This window comes from Leopardus geoffroyi, chromosome A2, assembly GCF_018350155.1.
Source record: "Leopardus geoffroyi isolate Oge1 chromosome A2, O.geoffroyi_Oge1_pat1.0, whole genome shotgun sequence".
NCBI classification, from domain to species: Eukaryota; Metazoa; Chordata; class Mammalia; order Carnivora; family Felidae; genus Leopardus; species Leopardus geoffroyi.
The window spans coordinates 89,469,589-89,496,531 of NC_059331.1; the positions used below are offsets into that span (position 1 = coordinate 89,469,589).

A 26,943-nucleotide genomic window follows, 5' to 3' on the forward strand; every position below is an offset into this window, starting at 1 on the left:
ATCAAAAGTACTGGATAAACGCTCATAATTGTACAGACTTCTGTTTTTAAGATGTTTCACTTTATTAAATTCTCAAGATAAGTCCATAAAATTGGTATCCGTGAAGGCTTAGTTCAAGGTCTCTCTTATAATCGCCTGAGGAAAGAAAATATCAGGAAAGCAAGTTTCCTTAAGCCAGAGTCAAGGACACCAATAAGAATATCATGTAAAAAAATAATGGTTGATTAAAAGGCCTTTCCAAGATAAATGGACTAAATTACATGACGCTAACTTTTGAGACAGCTTCAGTTTTATAAGACTTGTCCTATTAAATTCCCTAAGCCTAATTAATTAAGCAAAATGTACCTATCTAAGCTGTGCACAGACATATGTTGTTGAAGTAGAGAGATAAGCATGATAGGAAACATTTAATCAACATAGCAATGAGGCAAAGTTATTATTAATACCACCCACAATTAAAGAGATAAGCAGCAGCATAGGGGAGATCCCAGAGCAAAGAACACACTTAAAATGTAATTACTCAACAACTATCAGGTATTCTCAGTGTCACGGAATATATATATATACACACATATACACACACATACACACATACACACAGAATAATATATATATTGAATGTGTGTGTATACACACACTATACGTACACATACATGCATAAATAAATTGCAGACATTATTTTCACATGAAGTTTAAACATACACTTTTAAAATCCTTGCCTTTTTGCCTTTCTGTGTTCCTACTGCCTAATATGACTGAGTACTAAGTTACTGGAAGGAAGCAAGTACTTGGCCAAAAGCATTTTCTCATTTTCTCCTCAAAATAACTCTGTGAGATAGTTTCTATTATTATCATTATCTTTTTCCTAAATAAACAGAAGCTTGGAAATTTTATGCAGGGTGGATAAGACTATGGAGCTGGTAAATGGCTGAAGCCATAATTCAAACCCTGGCTCCCCATGCGCTAACTATTAGCTGTTAACAACTGCCCTGACTTCTGTCCTGAAATCCGGATCCAAACGCCCAGTTGGTATGACCTGCATTTGTCAGATGCAGAATGTACAAAACCAACTTACCATTTCCCTCCAAAACTTATTACTATTCTCACCTCAATAAGTAATACCACTCTCCGATTCACTGCCAAAGACAGAAATCTGGCATTCATTTGAGGTTTTTTGTTTTTTTTTTTCCTCTTTCTTCTCATTGCCCCAGCCACACTGCACAGTAGTAGTCCTCAGAAAGGGTCTTCCCATACTTCTCTCCTCCATCCCTTCTATATATTGCTGGTTCCTCTTTCCAGCCACTTTAGGAGCAACTTTACCTAATAATCTAAGAGCCTTCTAAATTCGTTCTGGAAGGACAAGGAATTCCTGGGACTCACAATTCATTTAAAAAGTTAACCATCTTCAAGCAGCATCGCCGTGCAATTACCTGCACTCCTGACCAATGGAAAGATTCCATATCCCTGCTCACTCATAATTCTCGCGTTCACAGAACTTATAAATCTGACTGCCCCGGGGCTGCTTGACAGTCCCAAGCTAAGTAATTAGCTCCATCTAAATTCCCTTTCAGCACTTGTGACTTTTAGGAGTTAAAGAACACTATTTGCACCCCTCAGCAAGTTGTGAGTTTGGCCTTTAGCCTCAGGCCTCAAAACACATCCAAGCTGTGGGGCTATCTCATATAATTACACCCTATGCTATGAGCTACTGTTATATATTACCCTTCATCAAAGCTAGGCAAGAGAACATTACACCAGCAACAAAGAATGATGGATTCAAGTTGCCAAGTCTCCTAGTGGTTCAGAGATTTAACTATGAAAGTTGCTTTATTTTCAAACGGTTGAGAATGGGCTGGTTAGACAAGTTGGTTAGAGAGGAAAATTAATCCAGCCACAGCTGTGGGTTTGATCTCTGCATGAATCAGTTAAATCAATGTAAAGAAACTTGTTCCATACGCCTAGACTTTGCTTTCAAACACACAGCCAATTATCCTGCAAATATGTGTGGTTATTCACAAGTAGTATATACATAAACATAAGGATGACAGTACAACCCATCAAACCCATACAAAGAAGCAATTTAGAGTATGTATTCTGAATCTCAGGTGGGCATGCTTGCTCTGGAGACAGACTGCTTTGGTCCAATTCCTTGCCGGACCACTTATTAGCTGGGAGATTTCAGGCGTGTTATTTAATTCCACTGAGACTCCATTTTTACTAACTTGTAAGTTGGGAGTTACAAAGGTATTAACTTCAATTAAGAGTGTCGTGAAATTTCAAAGAAACCATCCATGTACAGTGCCTGGCACAGTCCATGACCCAAAGAAGGTGCTTTAATGTATTAGTTATTAATTAAGTTACTGAAATCTGCATGCTTCTCATTTATTAAAATGCTCACTGATAGCTGGAATATATTATTCCTTATTTAGTACAACCTTTATTTCTACTATGTCAATTTGATCCGGCAGAAATCATGAGTTCAGTGTGCTAATGACTACCTATACAATTTTAAGACAATAATTAAAATCCTCTGTGCTTAGTGTGCACCATTGTAACCATACGTAACAGGTCCAAATTTGCCAAATGGGGAAAATGAAATTATTTATAAGATACAATTCCACTGCAAGGCCTTATGGGACGTGGGTTTTTACTAACAGCAACATACTATATAGATCTAATTATAATGGAAACTCAAGAGAAAATAACGACATACATAGAGCCCACAGAAAACAAGCACTTTCAACATTATGCCCTTTTAATTTTAATCTTCTCATTAAAAAAACTTCTAACAAAAATGTTATTAGGTAGATAAAGTGTATAATCAAAATGGCAATCCATCAGATGGTTGGGAACGTGAGTTCTTATAAACTGTAGGATTCAAATTTTATATTCAAATCTGACTGCTTCATGTCAAAGACATTAAGTAACATTATGACAACTAACTGTTTTCATTCTATTTCATTATATTACCTCCTTGTAGACTCCAAGATCAATATAACCACATATTGGATGAAATGCTCCAGTTCCACACACATAAATGTGAGTTTTGTTGTAGGGCTGAAGTACACGGATGAAATTTGCACATTCTGTCTATTGGACACACAAAAAAATAAAAGCATTAGCACACAAAGATTATGATTCATACCACCTGCTTTCCAAGTAGATAAATTATCAAGAATAGCAGCAAAAATGGAAAAAAAAGACTTATGAGAAGTCTTTAAACATCTGATTTAGCAAAGGAGGCAAAACATATTAGAAACTGCCTTAAACGAGCGACTGAAGCTGCCTGAAGTTTTACAGGTTTTGAACTAATCAGGGTCTTAGAACATACATCTTTATAGGTATTCAAGGGGCCCAGAGAATGTATATAAACAGAATGAGATATCCATACATTGCTTCATGAATCACCTAGAGAACAAAACCTGTCACATTCTGATGTTCCCACGTTGTCTACTGCTTACAACATCAACTGTCTCAGCTCCACTGAGCAGAACACTGAACACAGACGTGTATTCCCATATATGTATTCCATTCTTATTGGGTGGAATGCCCTATTACTTTATTTCCACTTATTTTCAATGTTACAGAGCCTTTAAGACTCAAATTAACTCCTGCTTGTTCTAAGAATCTTTTGTTTTTCCCATACGTATTTTTACACGGGCTCAAAGTTTTGAAGAGATTTATAGATTCCTGCTTGTTTTGCATATGCTTAGTCTTAGAAATATTTCTTTGCATTATTATTGTTATAACTTAATTATTATCTTAGTTACTTATAAATAGTGACTCAATTTTTCAGAGTAGTCATTTCTGTTATCATACATTACTTTTCTATTTACCTCTGATAAATAATTCCTTATCTTTACATAATTATTGGGAATGATCTTAACCACGGCTTCATGGTTCCCAGACCCCAAAACCCTTGAGAAAACATGGGCTGGAGTACACTTTTATTCTAGATTGATTCTATCTAGGAGATGAGTGAGTGTTCACTAAGGAAGGAAGAAACCTAATGAAGCCACTGGGATTCATAGGAAAAGTCTAGTTCTTTCCTACCTGAATGTCCACGATTTCCACACCAGTCAGACATTGACCTAGTGGTCACTCTTATTGGGTTGTTAAGAAGGAATGTATTACCAAAAACCCCAACACCAAAAAACAGTGACCTAACTGGCAGGGCAGGGTGGCTTTTAAAATTACAGAAAATTTTCAAAAGCGGACAACAACTTAACTGACAGGATTCTTGTGTGAATTAAGTTAAATGATGTAACATTAATAATTATTATTTACCCTGATTTTTTTAAAATTATGTTTTTATTTTATTTTTGAGAGAGACAGAGCATGAGTGGGAGAGGGGCAGAGAGAGAGGGAGACACAGAATCCGAAGCAGGCTCCAGCCTCTGAGCTGTCAGCACAGAGCCTGACGCGGGGCTCCAACTCATGAGCCGTGAGATCATGACCTGGGCCGAAGTCGGACCCTCAACCGACTCAGCCACCCAGGCACCCAACCCTGATTTTGATCTAAATAAAATATCACTATCCCAGTGGCTACCCAGATTTGAGAGTGAAAAGCTACGTCTGCATCTCTGTGGTACAGAGTTCCTCGTCCTTAGTACTTCCTTCGGCCAGCTCGCCTTGCAGTTTGATGTCTTGAGATTTCATAGATGCCAGTTAATAAAAGATGTACATTCTAGCCTAGAAGAATGTCACAATGAACTCATGGAGCCTTCTGTTCTCTGCTTCGCTATAACCAAAGCAGTTGCTTAAGACTATATGAAAAGACAGTATCACTATCAGTCCCTCGGGCACCTACACAAGAAAAGGATGTTTTTTTATCAAGTGGGCAGACTTCGCACTCTCTAACGGGGCCACTGCATATGGTTACTTAGGTTGTATGCTGAAAAACAAAAACAAACAAAAAGGCACATCTAAATGTGCAAATCACACTATCGACATCTTTATCATTTTGAATATTTTCATATTTTTTGTATATGTTCTCATATATTTACTATATGCAAACTCTTAAGAAAGGAAATTATTTACTTATCTATCTATCATTTATTTTATTTTATTTTATTAAAAAATTTTTTTTACATTTATTTATTTTTGAGAGACAGAGAGAGACAGCATGAGCAGGGGAGGGGCAGAGAGAGAGGGAGAGACGGAATCAGAAGCAGGGTCCAGGCTCCAAGCTGTCAGCACAGAGCCCGATGTGGGGCTCAAACCCACGAACCGTGAGATCGTGACCTGAGCCGAAGTCGGACACTTAACCGACTGAGCCACCCAGGCGCCCCTCTATTATTTATTTTAGAGAGAGAGAGCGTGTGAGTGCGAAGAGGGACAGAGGGAGAAAGAATCTTAAGCAGGCTCCATCTCAGTGCAGAGCCTGACGTGGGGCTCGGGCCCACGACTCTGGGATCACGACCTGAGCTGAAATCAAGAGGGTAATGCTCAACCCATGGAGCCACCCAGGCACCCCTAAGAAAGGAAAAATTTAAATTCACTAAGACAGTTTTCTAGCGAAAAGCCTTGCTTAACAAAATCCTATTGTGTTAGTTTTCCACCTTTGTATCAATGTGTCTGATGGAGAGAACTTATTTTCTATGTGCACAAAGGCACCACAGGGGACTCGCTTCATGTTCTTTAATATCATGTTAGGCAATCTCAAATGCAAATCTAATTCCGACAGTACATATGCCACACTAATGATTTTGAACAAATAACAGAGATGAGAACAGCCAAGACAAAAAGTGGAAAAAATGTCTGTGATCACCAGATAAGGTGTAACGATGGCTTCCTCACTAGGATGACAGGTTTTAGTATTCTCTGGCCTTTATTTGGCTCACTCATGCTCACCGAAGGGACTTTTATTTCTTGATCTTTCCCCCACAAAGAGATTTATGCAAGGTAAAATCTATACAAGGAACAGTCCACAGGAAAGGGAAGAGCAGAATTACACTGCTGGAGTGAGGAGAGATGGATTCACTGCCCATTATTTCATCATTTTTTAAAAAGCTCAGTTTTACGAACAGTCATAGAATTCAGAGGGTAATTGTTGTGAACTGAGTATTTGTGTCCTCCAAAACTCATTGGTTGAAACCCTAAGCCCCTCAATGAGACGGTAATAGGAGGTGGGGTCTTTGGAGGTAATTAGCTTTTGGAGAGTAGGATCATCATGGTGGGATTAGTGAGTGTCCTTATGGGAAGGAACAGGAAGAACTCTCTTCTCTCTCTCTCTCCCTCTCCCCCCTCCCCTCTCTCTCTTTGCCATGTGAAGATATGACAGGACCATGGCCATCTGCAAGCCAGGAAGAGAATTTTCATCAGGGACCAAGTCTGCCTGCACTTTGATCTTGAACTTAACAGCATCCAGAACTGTGAGAAATAAATGTCTATTGTTTAAACCACCTAGTTTACGATATTTTGTTACAGTAGCCCACGCTGACCAAGACAGTAATTTTACAAGATTCTGACATACATATTTGTATAAAAAAATAAAACAACTCCCTTTCCAGATTATAAATTATAGAGTCAGAAAGATTGGGGACTATGAGAGACATAGCAATTGTTTCAAAAAGGCTAATAAGCCAGGGTGAAGTTTAATACAGAGGAGACAGAATCACACCTGAAATATTTCACATCCTTGAACTTGTGTAGGAGTACTTTATTAAAATGCAGCCAGTCCTAGAAGGTAACTTACTATGTTAGTATCTGACCTGGTGAGATATTAGCAGTGATTTACTTATGCAATCCCTCCCGCATCCCAGATTGGGCTGACATAGAATAGAACAATTTGTGGGTGAGTCCTGAATTGTCTTGACACTTTATGAAAAAGTCAGTTCTGCTCAAAGTGTTCAGTAGTGAAGTTGATAGAAGGTAGTTCCTGAAGGCAATGAAAAGGGTTGGGTTGCTTGAGGGAAAAGAAACCTGGGAACAAAGATCCTACAAGATCAAGTTTTGCTTCAATAGCAGGAGCAATGATTAACTTGATTTAATTCACTTAGCAACCTGCACGGCTATTAACGGTAGAGTAATTCTGTGAGGCATAAAGAAAGATAACTCTGAGAAGCGGCTTTTTTAACTTCCCCTGAAATCTGACTAATTTGTCAGCTATTCCCCACAACTGCAAGGGTGGTCACATGGGAACAAACAATTCAATTAAGTGAGTAATATACTCAACTTTGGAAAAATATTGAATTTCTCCTTCCTTCCTTATTCTTCCCACCTATACTCTCCTTCCCTCCAACCAACACTCCCATTGGAAGAAAAAGAGAAACAGAAAATTTAAAACTAGTATCAACTTTCTAATTCTCTCAAATAACATTTCAATATTTTACCTCACATATACATTTATTCATATATATGTAATTAAATAAGGAAGACAAATATAATACTGAATTAATACTCAGAAGAAAAAGCTAATATCTATTTGTATTACGTGTCAGCACTTGGAATTTGAGTTTCTCCCTAGACACCTGAAAAAAAAAAAAAAAGAAAACAGAAATCCAGTAACTATAATTCTCTAGACTTATATATAGTCCAATTAAATCTAATATAGCTTTATATATGTTTCTGATAACTAACTTACAATTGCCAATTTAAACTTATTTAGGTTATATATGGAAAGACACTCGTGACTTAGGAATCTGGTTTGTTTTTACTTTTAGTATATTTTGCAGAATAATAGTGATCATCAAATGTTTTGGTCATCAGTATAGTCTTTTCACATGCTACAGGTCAGGTTTGTCTAAAAGACCTCAGAATAGAATCCAGGCTACACAGGGAACTGTTTAGGTCTTACAGGGTTGAAAATATTTTCATTAGTTGTTGACACCTCAAAATAAATACATGAAAATACAAATATCACATTTCTCTCTTAAAAATGGAAGATCCAAAGCAGAAATTTCTACAGAGCAAAAACTAGTTGTAGTGCCAGGACAAAATAAAATACTTTAAAGAGAGAGAGAGAGAGAGAGAGAGAGAGAGAGAGAGAGAGAGGTGCCTATTTAAACATTTAAAATTTAGTAGCTATAGCTCAATGGTAAATATTTAAAATTCAAAAGTCTACAGACCAAATAGGATAACGGAAAAGAATATTTTCTATATAAGGGGATCACAAAGTAATAATAAACTGTATATATATATTTTTTTTTTCTGGAAAATATGTATAATAATATGATACAACAATATATATATCTTAAAAATCTGTAAATAACCAGTAAGGAAAAGGCAAACACTAAAACTTAAAAATGAACAAATTATAGGGATATGATATCCTACCAAATATAAAATATTTAGTACTTCTAGTAATGGAAGAATTTCAGGCAAAAATAACAAAAATAACTGTCTTTTTGTTGGCCAAGATGAAATACATTTATTTTATTCATTTACGTATTAGCATTAAATATTAACCACACGTTGTACCCACTATTAGCAAGAGTAGGGTAAAATAATATCCTCTCACCAGCACACATTGCTGGTTAAGGCACAAAGGCATCAACTTTCTGGAGGGTAATTTTGTAATGGGCATAAAAACTTTTATATCCTAAAAAAAAAATTATATCCTCTGACCGGTAATTCTACTCAGTAATCAAAGATGTTCACAATATATATGTATAAGATTTTTCACGTGAAGCATCACTTACAAAAGTTAAAAACTGGATATATACCAAACTTCTAACAATAGAGGATTGATGAAATAATATATAAAGGAATGCAGTGTAGCTATTAAAAGTAGTGTTATAAAAAGGAATTTAATGACATGGGAAAATGCTCATGGCAGTTTGCAAAGCAAAAAAAAATGTTGTAAGGGACTATGTATACAATGATTTCATTCTGAAAAATAGTAAATAGATAAGATAGAAGAATAAACATCAAAACGTCACCAGCTATTGCTGGGTAATGTTCATGGGGGAGGAGATATTTACAGATGACGTCCATGTAATTTGCAAACTTTCTACAATGAGCACTTTGTTTCACTTTTAGATGTTCTTTCACAAAAAGAAGAAAGAATGCAATCATAGGACGTTACCCATGGAAGATCCTCGAATTCCACGTAATGTCTCTGTTGACGAGGTTGTGTGCCTCTAGGGTTAAGATGACAAACAGAACCCAGGCTGCCCACATCCTGTGTGTTCTTTTGCCTGGACTGAGCTGTTTACTCCACTCTTTATAGTCAGGACCAAAGACACTTTTTTAGTGACTTTCTTTTGAAAAATATTCTAAGCAGAAACAAAATGCTGTCAAATAGCTTCCTGCCACTATTTCCTTTCTTTGGACTAAACTGGAGACTGGTCAAGAAAGGGGAATAGTTCTCTTTTGTATCCACATCTTCTATTCCATCCCCACCCCAATTAGCTAACTTTCATTATGGTAAATAATTCACTATTTTTTCAGTTATATAGTACCTTTGTGTAAAGGGACAATCTTTCCAAACACTTGTTAATCCTAAAAGCACTCTTGGGAAGTAGGTAAAAATTACTAGAGAGAAGGGAGGAGAGAGGGTAATGCCAAAGGCAGTAAAAGAGGTCAATAAAACCACACACTTGCCTCAGTTTTCTGTTGGCTGAAATCTATGCAATGCTGTAAATCGAGGCTCTATTACGGGATATTGAAGGGGAAGTGATTTGAGGGGTACAGTTTGAGGGGTAAGGTTTTCAGACCTTATATGTAGAATTCAGACGTGTAGATCACAGTGTTGTATAAGTAAGAACATGGACTATGGGGCAAGACTTCTAGATTCAATTCACGGTTTCACTATTTATTAGATGTGATATTGGGCAACCCATTTAATTTTTCTGGGTTCAGTCTTTTCATCTAGAAAACATTAAAACCTTGCATTTAGTATGATTAAAAGGATGAAGGGGGCTTATAAAGCATTGAAAGCAGTTCCCAGAGCATGGTAAGTGCTATAAAAGTGTTAGCTATTCTTAGTAATTCTAAAATATATTATTTTACAGTGACAGATTAAAAAGAAGGAGGCGAAGAGTTGTATTATCCCCACATGATTCAACATCAAACTTTACAGATTTCAGTACAGAGGGAAAAGCTTCCCATATCTCTAATCTTGGGGTAGCAGTAGGTGTGCTTCAAGGTTAGAGGTGATTACTAGCTCCCAAATACAACTCAACTTGCAAGTATAGGCTCCATATATTGGGTCGTATATGCTCTAGGACCCCACCTCCTGAAAAGTTTATCACCCTTTGCTTTAACTTAATAATAAGGGCAACTGAGTTACTATATAACTGGGAGTAGTGAACATACTGAAATAAGAACACTGTCACAATTGAAACCTTCACTGATTGTTTGACCTTGAGTATTTACCCCTCATCTGCTCCATGGGAATATTGACATTAGTTTATTGGAGGAAATTTAAACCACCCTTTTCCTATTGTCCCCTTTTCACGCAGTCAATACTGGGAAAATACAAAATATTCTAGTGTTCATACTGTGTATGGCATGCTGTTACTGTTATTAAATTAATTTTGAAGCCTCTCATAAATACTGCATCTTTTTTTTCCCCACAAATACAAAAAAAGTATTGAGGATTCGCAGAGCTGAGCACCCGCTCAGTAGGGTAGTGAACAGGGTGAAGAGATTAGAGACATGGGAGGAAGAATATATTTTGGAATAGTTTGATCTTTTTCATTTCAAGTAAAATAAATGTGACAGCTGTTTCCTGTTTCATTTGCTGCTAACACCCCTGATATATTTCTATTAACATAAATGTGCCTGCAAAGACCACATTTAACATTAAAGGAATACAAAGTCAGGCATAATCAAAAGTTTTCCTTCCTGTTGTTTTGATTATTTTGTTTTGCAGTGTTGTTACTGAGTACTAAAAACTCCATGATAGCGGATACTGTATCCTTTCATATATATAGTTATGGACATATTTACACTCTAGTAAGTATTTGTTGAATAAACAAAATGGGTGAACAAACCAGTTGTCTCAAATTCTTAGTCTTCTAAGCTTTCTCGTAATTATATTAGGCATCATATGTCATGTTGTTTTATCACATTGATCAAGTGAGAATTTTTATATCTCATTATGCTTTCCTATATACAACACACACTATTAATTGTTATTAAATATAAAGCATTGCTCAGCAAAACACCCCTGCATTACTGTGTTTACAGCAACATTAGAGAATACTGTAAAGGAAGCCCCAGGACATCCATGTTTCTGCTCAAGGTTTAGAACCTCTTTTCACCTTGAGTTACATTCAGGAAGTGATTTATTTTGTCAAAAACAAAAAAAAATCAAAAAAGAAATAAGAAAGAAAGAAAGAAAGAAAGAAAGAAAGAAAGAAAGAAAGAAAGAAAGAAAGAGAAAGAAAGAGGAAGAGAAAGAAGAAGAAAGCAAGCAAGCAAGCAAGTGAGCAATTCTCCCTGTCACCACAGTACAAGAAGTCAGGGCAGAACACAGAGCATCTGTCCTGAATCAGAACCCTTTGCTGAGAAGAGGCACAAAGAGCCCCAGCCCTCTTCTGTTACTGGTGGAGATAGAACAGGCAATGCAGTGCGGAGGAGAACGCAGAACACTGTGGACAGTGCAAAAGCAATTCGGACAGGACCTCCTGGCCGCACATACAAAGCAACTAGGTTAGTCACATGTATCTAAGGGTTTTCTCTGGTCCATAAGTCAGCTTACACCAGAAGTTTGTATTAGAACTCCATTATTTATCCTTTATAGGTTACGTCATATGATTATGCTTAAGTAAATTTTAGAGTACATTACTTCTGGTTCTTATTCCAGAATTTATGCCATTCATTTCACCCAATCTTTCTTAATATGTCAACTTTTGAAATTCTTCTTCTAGAGGCCATAAGTTTAATTGTAACCCAAATTAAATTAAGTATCAATTGTGTGTTTATGGTGCTGCAGAACCTCATGATTTTGTGTACATTTCCAAAATCCATGCATATAAATGACAAATGTAAAATCCTAGAAATATAATGTTTTCTGACGATCTATTTTTAATGTTTTAAGTGCATTTCTGAGATTCATGTGAAGAAAATAATAATATTTACAATTAACACTTTAGAAAGTCCTGTATTTCTAAATTTCTGAGAATAGTGTTATTCCTTTTGGCAAGGTAGAAATATTTTATATCTTCTTAATCTTTATAGAGAATATTAATGCAGTCTTAAAAATAATACACTGATGCCAACAATTCAATAAAATCCAATAAAAATTTTACTATCATATCAGTACCAGTTCAACAAAGATAGTTTTAAAGTCTCGTACTTACATTGGCATCTTTCCCGGCTAATTTACATAATTCCACTCGTTCCTTCGCAGCGGGCCAATAAATCTGTAAGACATTTCAAAGAGTGTCAGAATCTGAATATCTAAAACACCTTACAATTCTAATTAGGAAAATGAGTGTGTGAAGCTGAAGAGTGGATGTCAAACTATGGGCAAGTTATTAGATATGATGTAAGAATTTTGAGATTTAAATATTTTCCAAAGCCACCATAAAAAAATAAAATGAACTACAGAACTATCTATTTGCATATTATAATATTCTAATTTCTTTTCAAATGTATTTAATAAGAGATAAGTTATGTTGAGAAGGCCATAAAATCTTATTGTGGTGTCAGCAGTTCAGGTTCGCATCTGTTTAAGTAAGAGATTTTATTTATGCTGTTTTTCTGTGCTCACTCAGAGTGGTGGTGCATTATAAACATGTGCAGCGAATGTTGGAGAACAGCACTTGGTTACAAGCAAAAGTTATCACTCCAAGTCAAAGACCAGTGTGGCTTTCCTGGCAATATTTAACGCGTGCGGAGCTCATACGCATCTTTCACTTAGTTAAATATTATACATGCTTCATCTTACTGAAATCTCACAATGACCCTATGAGATGGCTGGACTTACTCTCCTCATTTTCACATCAGAAAACTTATTCACACAGCCACTAAATAACATGTCACGGGCCATGAACATAGTCACCAGCAAAGCCAAAATATGACCCAAAGTCCGTCTCCTGAAGTAGAGGGGTGTCCACCACTATATAATAATTGTTATCTGGGCAAATGATTAAGGACAAGGGCAGCAAATCCCTTGGTTGGTAGCTTTTAATCATGCTTTAACTGTCTTGAATTTATTACAAAGGTTTTGTTTTGTTTTTAACAAAGTTTAGGAATTCTGTCAAGAAGGTTTTGCAAATGAAGTTTCAAACAGTTATTTTACTCCATTAGCTTAAAGAAAGAAATGCTCCCTGTTAAGCTACAGGCAAGAAGAAACAAGAAAAGCAAATTCTGAGTTACTTATAATATATATATATATATATATTCCAAGAGCTCTGATAAACTTTTATTATGTTTCTCACCAATGTTAGCCGAAAATGTTTTAATAGGTAAGGAAAAAAAGAAAATATCCTGAGGGAATGCACTGAAAAAGCCTTGTTAAGCCTGGAACTCACAAATGACTCAGGAGTCACAAATGTTTATATGGTATTATCTTCATAGTGAGATTTCTGGGTTTTATGTCTCTGAGTAAAGAAGAACAGAGAATACCACTCAAACTCGTACTAGACAAATTCAATAAAATAACTAAGATTTTTAAATGAAGTAAATGCTGCAAATTACATGCTGCAAATTGCAAGCCTAAGGTGTACCTAGACAGGGTGGCTGACCAGGAGTAGGATCAAATGATGAGTTAAACTCGATGTGGTTCACAATAAGGACCTAAAGATGCTATTTATTCCAAACTGGTTTAATTCTTGGCAATTATACTTTCACACAATTCTGAATAGTAGCCGTCCATAAAATATAAATAGACTACAGTAATAAAAAATAATATGGACAGATCTTAGCAATTTGCTATTAGGTAAAAAAAAGTACAGTCCCCCAAATTACAAACAGAATGATCCACTTAGAGTAATGTCAAAAACAACTAAAAGAAAATAGACACTTTTATCGTATATGTAGATGCAATAAATATGTAAAAATGAAAACTAGGGGGTGATGAATACAGGATTCAGAAAAAAATGGTTGTCCCAGACTGGAAGGAAAAAGACAAACTGGTGGTAAGAAACAGATTATTTATGAGATCTTAGCTTTTGTTCTGGATGGTGCCTTTTCGGGTATTTAATGCATAGTTTAAAATAACTAAGCAATTCAAGCTAGTAAATAAATTAATCAAAACAGGCCATGCATAGACCAAAAGACAACAGTCAATCATCAACCCAGAATCATGAGGTCTTAAATAAATAAATGATAGAGGAGTAAAAGTAGAACACCACAGCCGGCAGGAAAAGTTGAAAGTTTCTTCCAGTTTTGTTTGCTTGTGTGTTTTAAGTTTATTTATTTATGTTGAGAGGGAGGGAGGTAGAGAGAGAGAGCGAGAAAGAGAGAGTGACAGAGAGAGAGAGAGAATGGGGGAGGGGCTGTGAGAGGGAGAGAGAGAATCCCAAGCAGGCTCCACACTGTCAGCATGGAGACCCTACGAGCTCTCCATGGGTCTCCACGCTGGGCTTGAACCCAGGAACAATGAGATTATGACCTGAGCCGAAAACTCAGCCGACTGAGCCACCCAGTCTCCCTTCTTCCAGTTGTTTTTTAATTGTTTGTTTATTTGTAATCATTAGTAGCAGAAACACTGAAGCCACTGTTCTTCTCCTCTCCTGTAAAGGTGTCATCTTGAATTTATAGTAACTTTGGTTTGCATTTGGACCTATGAGCTCAATGTATCCTCTCTCAAGGTATTTTTTTCTTCGATGATTCATTTTTATTATTATCTTTAATTGTGATAAAATATCCGTAACATAAAATTTACCATCTTAGAGGTATCTGGGTGGCTCAGTCAGTTGAGCATCTGACTCTTGATTTCACCTCAGGTCATGATCTCATGGTTCGTGGGTTTGAGCCCCATGTCAGGTTCTGTGCTGACAGTGTGGAGCCTGCTTGGGATTCTATCTCCATCTCTCTCTGCCTCTCCCTTGCTCTCTATCCTTCTCTCAAAATAAATAAATAAACATTTTTAAAAAATTTACCATCAGAGCTATTTTTACAGTTCATTCAGTATTGTCAGGTATATTCACTTCGTGCAAACAATCTCTCGTAAAACTGCAACTCTAAACATGCTGATCTAGAATATTATAGTGATTTTACAGAGTATCACTTTGTATCATTGGACTGAAAATAGAAGGTACACAGAATGCATATCCACCATCTGTCAATTGGTTTAATCTTTAGCTCATTTTATTTGGTCTCTAGTCTAGATGAATATTTCTTTGAGTCCTTTCAATATGTCAAATCCTATTCTTTTCTGGGGTTTTTTTTTTTATGATGGTAAAATTCACTCACATTTCAGAAATAAACTTAGAACAGATAGTTATGGATATTTGTTCTAATCTAAATATCTTATTGAGGGGGCACCTGGGTGGCTCAGTCGGTTAAGTGTCTGATTCTTGATTTCAGCTCAGGTCATGATTTCTTTCATGGATGTTTGTGAGATCGACCCCTGCATTGGGCTCTGCACTGACAGTTGTAGAGCCTACTTCGGACTCTCTCTCCCTCTCTCTCTGCCCCTCTCTCTCTCTCAAAACAAACAAATAAACTTTTTTTTTTTCCAACGTTTATTTATTTTGGGGACAGAGAGAGACAGAGCATGAACGGGGGAGGGGCAGAGAGAGAGGGAGACACAGAATCGGAAACAGGCTCCAGGCTCTGAGCCATCAGCCCAGAGCCCGACGCGGGGCTCGAACTCACGGACCGCGAGATCGTGACCTGGCTGAAGTCGGACGCTTAACCGACTGCGCCACCCAGGCGCCCCAAAACAAACAAATAAACTTTAAATATCTTATTGTTATAAAGTCTATTAAAAAAGGGAAAATATAAAATTCTTCTATATTAAGTAAATAAGATGTAAAGAAGAAAAAGATTATCACAGGGTTTTTGTTTGTTTGTTTGTTTGTTTTTGTTTTGTTTTTTACCTTGAACCAGTGCAGTGAGTGACTGAGTTAAAAAGTAGGTCATGACATAAATGTTTCTAAAATTGATTTTGCATATATTTGTAGGGGCTTCAAAAGTGAGTTATTTAAAGAGTGACAAAATGTGGAAACGATCTTTATAACTTCTTTGCAATCTACATGAAAGCTCCAAAGTCAGCACAGAGTAAGTACTATTCATAAATTATTTGTTCATTACATATAATTACAAAGGCCCTCTGTGTGCTGGGCAAGGTGTGGCATTGAGTCAGGAAGATAGTTCTGTAAACAGATAAGGTAACCGCATTTTCTTGGGAGGTACAAAGTGAGCACAGAGCTCGGAAGATGGAAACTGTGCTCAGGGAGCATCCAAGGGGCCCCAAGGGCAGACCAAGATACAGGTCTCTATTTTTGAACCACTGTTTTCAATTACTTGCGCTTAATAGCTTAGTGTGGTTTAATAGTTTTGACTCTGATTTTTTTCTTAAGGATTTGACACTGGTAACTGCAGATTTCTTTTCCCTCTTTGCAAAGGAATACAAATCTCTAAAATATGTTTTCATGGTTTTTGTACATTTCCAGTTATTAACTGTAAGTCATATAATTGTAAATTGAATTGATCGTAAGTCATGTAATTGTAAATTGAAATGTGTCATCCTAGCTAATGAAGCAATAAAACTGAAATTACAAGCAGCAGAGAATCAAGTGTTTGATTAGTGGGTAAATGTTACACAAAGATACTCAAGCACTGAGAATTCGTTGGGCTCCAGAAACCAATTTTAATAAATCTTTTAATCTTTGTTTATAGAGGATACTTTTCCCCGAATGTTATCTCACTTTTCATCATTCGCCTTCAATCCCATAAAGTCTAGACCCTGTTAAAAATAGAAATTATCCTTTAATCATTATTATTGAAGAGTAATTCTAAGATAGTATCACAAAGATAATTTTACTTTTTAAGATAACATAAGCCTTTAAAATAAAGATTCATTAAGATTATATACTGCCTTATTTTGATACAATGCTCTCAAGAATTCAGAAATCACAAAAAGAGTTATCTTAATATCAACAACCTAGGAGATATCTGATTGTCTTCCAGACTGGAAACATTTACTTAAAAGGGGGGAAAAAAAGAATCATTGTAGTCGTGCCAATATTTAAAAGCTATCATTTTAATTATGATTTATGGTGGGATTTTCTTTTACTTGCCACCTAGTCATTAGAATAAAGCATTTTTTTAATTCCTTTTAATTCCTTGTTTGTAAAGAATTTAAAGCAGCAAAATTTCACTTAATGCAATCTAAAAATATAATAAAGCAAAACAAAAAATAAAAACTACCAACAAGCCACATAGTTACATGGGGTTGGCAGAAATATGTTCAAGTAACATTTTTGTTTCTCAAAATCTTTTGAAGTGGCATAATACTGTGACATATCCATCTCTATCTGTGTCTATTTATAGAAAAACCTTCCGCCAATTCTGTATTTTTAGGGACAAACTGTGTATGCGCATGTGCATATCTGGGCGTGTGTGTGGTGAGCATGTCTATGTGTATACATGTGCATACGGTATATTGTGCATGTGTTTGTAGGTGGGCAGAGAGGGGTAACAGAGAGAAGAGAGAGATTCACACAGATACATCTAGCGAGAGATATTAACTATAGAACAACATATTTCATAAATATTTCCAAGTTTCAGCATGGTTTTCAAAAAAAATGAACACTTATTCATTTTTGAGACAGAGAGAGAGAGAGAGAGAGAGAGAAAGAGGGAGACATGGAAAGAGAAAGAGCATGAGTGGGGGTGGGCAGAGAGAGAGGGAGACACAGAATCCGAGCTGTCAGCACAGAGCCCAACACAGGGCTCAAACTCATGGACCGCGAGATCATGACCTGAGCTGAAGTCAGAAACTTAACCAACGGAGCCACCCAGATGCCCCTAAGTTTAAGCACGGTTTACGCAAAAGCCCAAGAAATACCTGAGATCCTGAAATTATTTCAGCAGCCCAGTCAGTACCCTTAAAATACAATGTCCACAAAATCTATAAAAGCCCTCTTGATCATTAAAAGTAGGTAATGTGAACAGCTTTGAAGCAGTGGTTATTAACAATTTCATGACTTCTGAATTTATCAGCAATAAAATGACACATCTCCTTGAACTTGAGAACATGGTCCATGTGGTGTCATGCCATACTAAAAGCGGCACAAGCAGGACAAACAAAACACGTACCCCTATCCCTTAAAGCTGATGAAACTGTACTACTCCCTCAGAAAGTTACCCAAGGATATTTTTCTTTCATTTATCAGACAGAGATGTACCAAAGCAGAGATGATACTTGTGTAACTGCCATATTAATTGTTCTGAAATATTCCCATAGAGCACTCGTTCACAACTAATGGGGTATGATGTACCACAGTCAGGTTGTAAGGCTGTCACTTTGGTGGGAGTAGCCTTTGGAAGCCTGGCGCTTAGATATCAAGGATTTCAAATATGTAGAAAGCTTACCACTGGTCTCTCTACCCACATGGAGGACAGACATCAGAAAGCAAACATCTTTTCTGCGGATCCGGATAAGCCCAAGAATTTCTCTCAACATAATTATTGAGGGTATAACTACTAACTGAACTACTAAATAATTGGGGGTTGCAAATTAATTTTATTTTGAGTGCCAATCTTATAGATCAACTTAATAACAGAAAACCACTCTGGGATACAGAAGTAAATAAATTTATGAAATTTATAAAATCTCTCCACAATTTCTTGGTTAACGTTTCAAAACAAGTATGTCTGGTAAGTCAATCTCCATGTTCCATAATCTACTGATTTAACCATGCTAGTATATTTACGTTGTTTTCATAACATTTCACAATTGAAATCAAACATTTCCGAAGGATTCACTTTTGTAGGTTACACTTCGAAAGATCAAATATTAATGTTTAATATATATATATATTAGTGTCTAATATATATTAGTATCTAATATATATATAGGACTCACTTTGGCAACACATTTACTAAATGGAATGATACAGATGGGGCGCCTGGGTGGTTTAGTTGGTTAAGTGTTCGACTTTGGCTCAGGTCAGGATCTCGCGGTTTGTGAGTTTGAGCCCGGCATTGGACTCTGAGCTGTCAGCACAGCTGTCCGGAGCCTGCTTCAGATTCTGTGTGTGTCTCTCTCTCTCTTTGCCCCTCCCCCACTTGTGCTCTGTTTGTCTCTATCTCAGAAATAAACATTAAAATAATGTAAAAAAATAAATGGAATGATACAGAGAAGATTAGCATGGTACCTTTGCAAAGAGGACACACAAATTCATGAAGTGTTCCATGTTGTTTTTTTAAATTTTTTTTTTTTACGTTTATTTATTTTTGAGACAGAGAGAGACAGAGCGTGAACGGGGGAGGGGCAGAGAGAGAGGGAGACACAGAATCGGAAACAGGCTCCAGGCTCTGAGCCATCAGCCCAGAGCCCGACGCGGGGCTGGAACTCACGGACCGCGAGATCGTGACCTGGCTGAAGTCGGACGCTTAACCGACTGAGCCACCCAGGCGCCCCCATGTTGTTTTTTTAAAAAAGAGTAAGAGTAAGAATATATACATGTATATATATATATATATATATATATATATATATATATACATTTTTTTTTTCCTTTGAGAGTTAGAGAATGTAGATTACCAGTATACTAAGGGACCATTCTAATGAAATAAAAATTCTCTTCAGTGTCACTTTGCATATGCTCATCTGCTACAAAGTTACATTTTAAAAACATTTTAAAACAATTTTAAAGATTCAATATTAATTTTCTTATGAAAATATAATGGGAGCTGCATGCATTTAAAAATACACCTATTGGGGCGCCTGGGTGGCGCAGTCGGTTAAGCGTCCGACTTCAGCCAGGTCACGATCTCGCCATCCGTGAGTTCGAGCCCCGCGTCGGGCTCTGGGCTGATGGCTCAGAGCCTGGAGGCTGTTTCCGATTCTGTGTCTCCCTCTCTCTCTGCCCCTCCCCCGTTCATGCTCTGTCTCTCTCTGTCCCAAAAATAAATAAACGTTGAAAAAAAAAAAAAACTAAAAAAAAAAATACACCTATGATCTAATTATCCTATATTGATTTTATTTGCTTATCTCTATCCAAAATCCAAAATGTTTTTTGTTTGTTCATTTTTTGAAGGAGTTTTACTTCACTTTGGATACAAACAGGTTGGAGAAACTCACAAGTAAATACTGCAATGTCTCTAACCATAATGGTTTCATTCATAATTCATATCATTCATTAACAGCTATCACTTAGTAAGGTGAAAATGTCAGGCAATTTATTTTTAATTATTTAATCTTAGGCAAGTTACAAAAACATTCAAATAATGATAAGGCCTAGAACATCCTAAGGAAATTCTAATTATATCTGCTCTTTGTTACATCTTTGGAGAAGCAATTTAATTGACTCAAGTCAGCAAGCGCAAGGTCAGTCAAGTGGCCGTTGGCCTAATTCAGAGATGCCCAAACTGAAAGGAATACACAGAAGGGGAAGTTACAACTTGTTCAAAAAACCTAATTAAGGACAAAAATTCAGAGCCGTAAAAATGCAGACAGGCATCTCTATCAAAGAACAGGATTCAAGTTTTTGAATGGTTGTAAAAAAGTTGGAAATATGTTGCTCTAAATGCCGTCTGGTAAAGGATTTGATCAACCAAGGGAGCAAAGACAGCACTGGGTTCCAGGAACAGAAAGAGGTAAGAGATCTGGCTCATAGAGGGAAGTACTGAAAAACAAGGACAACAGCACCAAAAGTAGAGCTTCCATTATTGAAACTGACTGGGGTAGAAACTGTTATGGATGGGGAGTTTTAACTCTCAAGTTTGGGCACGATCTGCCCATGGAGCTTCCTCCATGAAGAGTTGGGCAAGACTTGCCTCTCTGCATTTTCAGGACTCAGCGTAAAGCCTCTTTCACATGTAGCCTTCTTCCACCCGACGTCTCTGAGTTTTAATACACTTGTGTTTATCATATCCATCTGCCACTTTCTTTTCGCAAGTAAATTTAGTTTGGGACCCTTTCCTGGGCATAAAGATTGATGAAATGCAATGGAATTGAAAATGTAAATTTGAGTCCCCACTTCATGCCCATGAGCAGCTAATGTTGTGCTTTCAAATATTATCTCAATACTAACCGCAGAAGGAATTTGCTGTGCTTGGAATACATCTGACCTCCTGTGGATGGTTCTTTCTTATAATGTCAGCTTTACTATCACCTCCCCATTTCACCTTCTCTGAAGACCAACTAAAGTAGTTTTCTCCATCTTGCCATTTGCAGCAACATGGATGGAGCTAGAGAGCATTAAGCCAAGCACATTAAGTCAGTCAGAGAAAGACGAATAACATATGATTCACTCATATGTGGAATTTGCGAAACAATACAAACAAGCATAGGGAAAAGGAGAGAGACAGACAGAGAGACAGAGACAGAGAAGCAAACCAAGAAATAGACTCTTAACTATAGAGAACAAATTGATGGTTACCAGAGGGGGAGGTGGATGGGGGTTGATTTACATCATAGGTGATGGGGATTAAGGAGTGCATTTGTCATGATGAGCACCAGGAGATGTATGGAATTGTGGAATCGGCATATTGTTCACCTGAAACTAATATTACACTGGGTGTTAAGTAACTGGAATTTAAACAAAATCTTGAAAGAGAGAAAGAGAGGAAGGGAGGAAGGAAGGAAGCAAGGGAGAAAGGGAGGGAGGGAGGGAGGGAGAGAGGAAGAAAGTTCATCAGGTTTTTTTTCCCAGGATTCTCACCACAGTATTTAAACAACACTTAATACTAATTTTCTTATCTGCTTCCTTTTTTTTTTCTTCTCCATCAAACCCTCCCTTTAGAAACCAGAGGCACCATGAGAACAGAGACCTCACCAGTTTTATTCTCTACTAGATTCCCAGCGTCTAGAAGAGTGCTAGCAACATAGTAGGAGCTCAATAATCATGCATTATGAAAGAGAGAGGGGTGCTACCGTATCATACTACCTAAAAGAAATTTTAAGAAATCCACAAATGGATTGGTAATTTTGAATTTGTGGTGCAGCTACATGTGAATTCGAGCGCAGTTATGCTTGTGGATAGATTTTATAATTCTGTGAGGAAAACGGATCGCAGCCTTCATTATCTTCTTAAGTAATCTATGACTCACTGAAGTTTAGGGACTACTGATCTTGAGTGACAAGAAACACTCTTCTACTTTGTACCCTTTTTAGTACCTGGCACCGTATCACATACGTAGTAAGCTCGATACTTATTGAAAAGTGATCTGCAGAGTTTGCCTTAAAATTACAGACAGAGAAAGAGTTCCTGTCAGAGTTCTGGCAGGAGTCTGAGCAGTCTGACAACATCCTGACAGTCCATTACAGTGACCAGATGGGACCTGCCCATCAGCACCCAGGCTGGGGAGCCAGCACATCCATGAACGGGGTGATTGTTTTACTTCTGTGGTTACTACACAGCATGTGCTCCACAGGCACTAGGAACAGATTAATCACCATGAAACTAAGCAGGGGGCTGTCTACCAAAAGTTAATTTATTGGGATGTCCACATGGTTCTCAAGTGTTTATAATTTCTTAATTTCAAGCATTAACTAAGAATAAAAAAGGTGACAATTTCCTTTTATCAATAACTTGTTTTTAAATGAGAAGTTATTTATTCTGAGATTTTCTCCACAAAGAATCGATATACAAGGTAAAGCATTCAATGGGAATGTCTTATGCAGCCATGATGTGAGTTAATAGAATTGGAGTCAGAAGGTCATGGTGACTTATAAAAGCATTTCTGCTTATACTCAACGTAAAGCAAGCAAGTACAGGATCTTCATGTATGAAAACCCTCTTGTTTTAGACTTCCTTGAGGAAAGGGAAATAACAAAGTGCTTTTCATGCTATGCAGAGAAGGGTGTTTAAATGATCCACTAAAACTTATTATATTTAAAATTACAAACTCACTTAGCTTGGTTATTTTCCTAATGTAAGTGCTTAAAAATAGAGGCACAGTTTGACCAATTTCAAGTAACCTAATATTCATAATCACATACTGAGTTTTCATGCTAAATAAGGAGAAAAATAATACAAAAAAACTGCATTATGACTGTTAGGTGGAAAGAAATAACGGTCACGTTTATAAACATGGAATTACTTTATTAACAGTCTGCTAAAAAGAAAAAAAAATGACCCTCCTAAAGTGTCCAGCTTCTAGCTTAAGTGTTTTTACCTTTATGTTTATCCAGTGTTTCCTTTAAAATAATTCTGATTATTTTGTGGTTAAGTAACCAACAGAGTAGAGTTCTGAAGCAAATGTTGGGGGGGACCTAAAATTTAGCAAGGCAAGATTAAGTTGTGTTAAGTTATTCCGCAAAAATATGGAGCTACCTTATGTAGGTTATATAATGTATATATTGCTTTTGCACATTGCTTTTTCAGGTTTTTTTTAAAATTTATTTATTTACTTTTTTGAGAGAGATAGAGAGCAAGGGGAGGGGGCGGGCAGAGAGAGAGGGAGACAGAATCCCAGGCAGGCTCCATGTTGTCAACACAGAGCCCAATGTGGGGCTTGAACTCATGAATGGTGAGATAATGACCTGAGTCGAAATCAAGAGTCGGATGCTTAACCAACTTAGCCACTCAGGTGCCCCCCTTCACTTTAAAATCCATAGGAAAACTCTCTTTTTTTCCCCAGAAACATAGTTAGTATTTTTTTTTGCATTAAAAACAAACATAAATTACTTTAAACAGAAAAATTTTAAGTATTATACTGCTTTTTCCTTGAACACTGTAAGGTTAGCTAATAGATTTTTGTTGGGCTCATTAAAAGATCTTAGCTAACATAGCAATTCTTTGAACATTTTATATACAATATTTAATTTTGACACATATGAGTTTCAAGAGGAATGATTTTTTTAATTAATTAAAAAGGAAAAAGATGGTTATTATCTCAAAATGAAAGTAAACTTTTTGAAGATTACTTTCAAAGATCATTGAAAAATGAATCAATTCATATCCTATACTCTCTTTAAAATTTTTTTGTAATGTTTATTTATTTTTGAGAGAGAGACAGAAAAAGAGAGAGAGAGAGAGAGGGAGGGAGAGAACGAGCAGGGGAAGGGCAGAGATAGAGGGAGACACAGAATCCGAAGCAGGCTCCAGGCTCCCAGCTGTCAGCACAGAGCCTGACGTGGGGCTCGAACTCTCCATCCATGAAACGATGACCTAAGCCGAGGTTGGGCACTCAACTGACTGAGCCATCCAGGGGCCCTGCCTACATTCTCTTTTATCAAGGTTGTCAGGTATAGCTTAGCTTTGTTGGAATCAGATTCCAGCAGAAATCTCTGGCAAACAAGATGTCAAACAGCAAATGTTTTGTTTGAGGCTATCAACAGTCAAAAGGTAAATAATATTAATAGGAACATTAACATTCTCCATTTGGTTGTCTCTATGGTTCTAGTTTGTATACTTCAGGAATTAAATAGAATGAGGATATATAATGAGGTTGTAGGTAAAACAACATCCTTCTCAGGGCTCATTTTATGGCTTTGGTAGTAAGGCAAGATGTTAAAAGAGAAGTTATAGCTGCATCAAAATTCAAAAATGAGATGCTAGGTCAAGAAGCAAAAAGTTTCAAAGTAGGTGGCCAAGAATCCTACAGATAATTTCACCCATGTGCAGTTATAAATACTTGGGAACTAGATATTAAAAGTTTTTTTCTTCCTTTCTGTAGAAAAGTATATTTCGTCTGAGACAATCCTATCACATGTCCTACAAACCCCAAGGTGAGGAGTAGGTGCCAGGAAAGGAGCTTTCCTGGAACCTCAAGAAACACTTGCTGCTGAAATGCCGTTGGTGGAACATTCTAGATTAATGTCTAAAGGTGAGAGAGAGAACGACAAGCTCCAGTGGAAACACAGGCCAGATTCAGCGGCTATTGTGGCATCAGCCTGAACTTCCAGAGTGCATCCAGGAATGGACACATGATGGCTTTCCATAGAAAAGATGGGAGCCGGGGGCGCCTGGGTGGCGCAGTCGGTTAAGCGTCCGACTTCAGCCAGGTCACGATCTCGCAGTCCGTGAGTTCGAGCCCCGCGTCAGGCTCTGGGCTGATGGCTCAGAGCCTGGAGCCTGTTTCCGATTCTGTGTCTCCCTCTCTCTCTGCCCCTCCCCCGTTCATGCTCTGTCTCTCTCTGTCCCAAAAATAAACAAAACGTTGAAAAAAAAATTAATAAAAAATTAAAAAAAAAGAAAAGAAAAGATGGGAGCCGTACTTGCTCAAAAATGGGACGGCATGAGGTCACCTTATGTCCTGTTCAAGAGTGTTGAGTGAAAAGGCTTCAGAAGTTAACACCGGTGCAAGTGCAATCTGTCTCAGGATGAAACACGAGAACATACCAGTCAGAGAAGAAATGTCATCAAGCTCATCCCAGAGAACTGCAAGGGAAAGATCTCCAAAAAGAGGGAATCCCCCAGAACTCACTAAGTCACTTTGGAAAGAAAAATCATCTTTAAACATCTGACAAGGATAGAAAGTCGAGAAGTGAGATCCCTCTGACAAGGACAGTAGAGCAGACATTTCTCGGAAGCCCTCTCCTCCCCTCTTCTCCTGATTTGACCGAAGGGGTCACACACTGTGTGCAACAAGCTTAACGGAGAGGAGGACTGCTAGGAAGAGACACAAAGAAGCCTCTGAACATCTCCCTGTCTGGGAGCCTTCACTCACATGGCATGTGCAAACAGGGACAGGTAGATGGAACAGAGGCTCAATTTTACATGAGGTTGAAAGTTTTATTACATTAGACGGGACATTTGAGTTGCTGGATAACAACTGTGTTACTACCAAAGAGTGACCTCGAAAACCATTGCTGCCTGCTAGAGTTACCCAACAGGTCCAGAAAAAGAAGGGGTTCCACAGAGCAGATTGAAAGGAACCATGGGAGGTAACATAAAGTTGTTTATTATTACACTCTACAAGTTGACATACCAGTTGCTGTTAGATTAATAGGTAAAATAAATAACTGTAGTCTCAGACTAAGTTTATTTCTCATTGGTCTACTTGTCTGCCTCTATAGCCCACTTGAAAAGAAAAAAAAAAAAGAGAGGAAAAAAAAAAAGGGAAACCAAGAAAGAAATCCTTGAATAATATGAATACAAAAGCAGTACTTAGTTTAATAAATCATCACTTTTGTGATCTATTTGCTTACATCCTGGTCTGGACACTCACTCCACCCATGGATGGTCTGAACTGCTTCCAAAGTGAGTAACATTTTCAGATGGAAGGATCCCAACAATTCATTAACTCAGAAGTCCAACTAACGAACATAACCAAATGGAGTACTGGATTTTTTTTTCTCATAACTATGACTCCACTTAAAAAAAAATGAGGGGTGCCTGGGTGGCTTAGTCGGTTGAGCATCTGACTTCGGCTCAGGTCATGATCTTGCAGTTCGTGAGTTCAACCCCTGCATCAGGCTCTGTGCTGACAGCTCAGAGCCTGGAGCCTGCTTCCCATTCTGTGTCTCCCTCTCTCTCTGCCCCTTCCCCATTCATGCTCTGTCTCTCTCTGTCTCTCAAAAATGAATACAGTTAAATTTTTTTTGTTTTAAATTAAGAGAGAGAGAGAAAAAAAGAGAGAAAGAGAGACTTTCAGCTTGTATATATAACTCCTGGAGTTTATATAGAGAGGGCTCTGGATTTTATATGAATCACTGCCAGGACTACTTAAGTCTGGCTGAAGTGGAGAATGTTCATTTGTAGTCAAAGTAACAGATGCCACAGAGTTTAAAATTATTTGTTTAGAAACCACAGGTCCTTAAACCATTAGGCACAGATGTCAAAATGCATTATTATGATGCTGATGCTGATGATGAACATCATGAACAGGTTTCTAATGCTTAACTTAAAACTTAATGATATACAGATGTAAATGTCCACAGCTGACCACCTTTCTCAAGGACTATTAAAATTACGTTTTTCA

At 37.2% G+C, this 26,943-nt stretch overlaps 1 protein-coding gene and 1 non-coding gene across 10 annotated transcripts in view; one reads left to right on the top strand and one right to left on the bottom strand.

Moving 5' to 3' along the window:
• The window catches only part of SEMA3D (semaphorin 3D), a 200,851-nt gene that overhangs the window by 74,291 nt on the left and 99,617 nt on the right, over positions 1–26,943 (bottom strand). For all 9 annotated transcript variants that reach the window (XM_045494651.1, XM_045494650.1, XM_045494658.1 and 6 more), the window contains 2 exons: positions 12,252–12,314; positions 2,971–3,090 (listed from right to left, as the gene is read on the bottom strand). In XM_045494651.1, coding sequence (XP_045350607.1) covers positions 2,971–3,090; positions 12,252–12,314 — 183 coding nt within the window. The remainder of the gene's footprint in view (positions 1–2,970; positions 3,091–12,251; positions 12,315–26,943) is intronic.
• On the top strand, positions 19,170–19,271 carry LOC123607755. Its single transcript, XR_006716902.1, has one exon. It is a non-coding gene; the product is annotated as a U6 spliceosomal RNA (small nuclear RNA).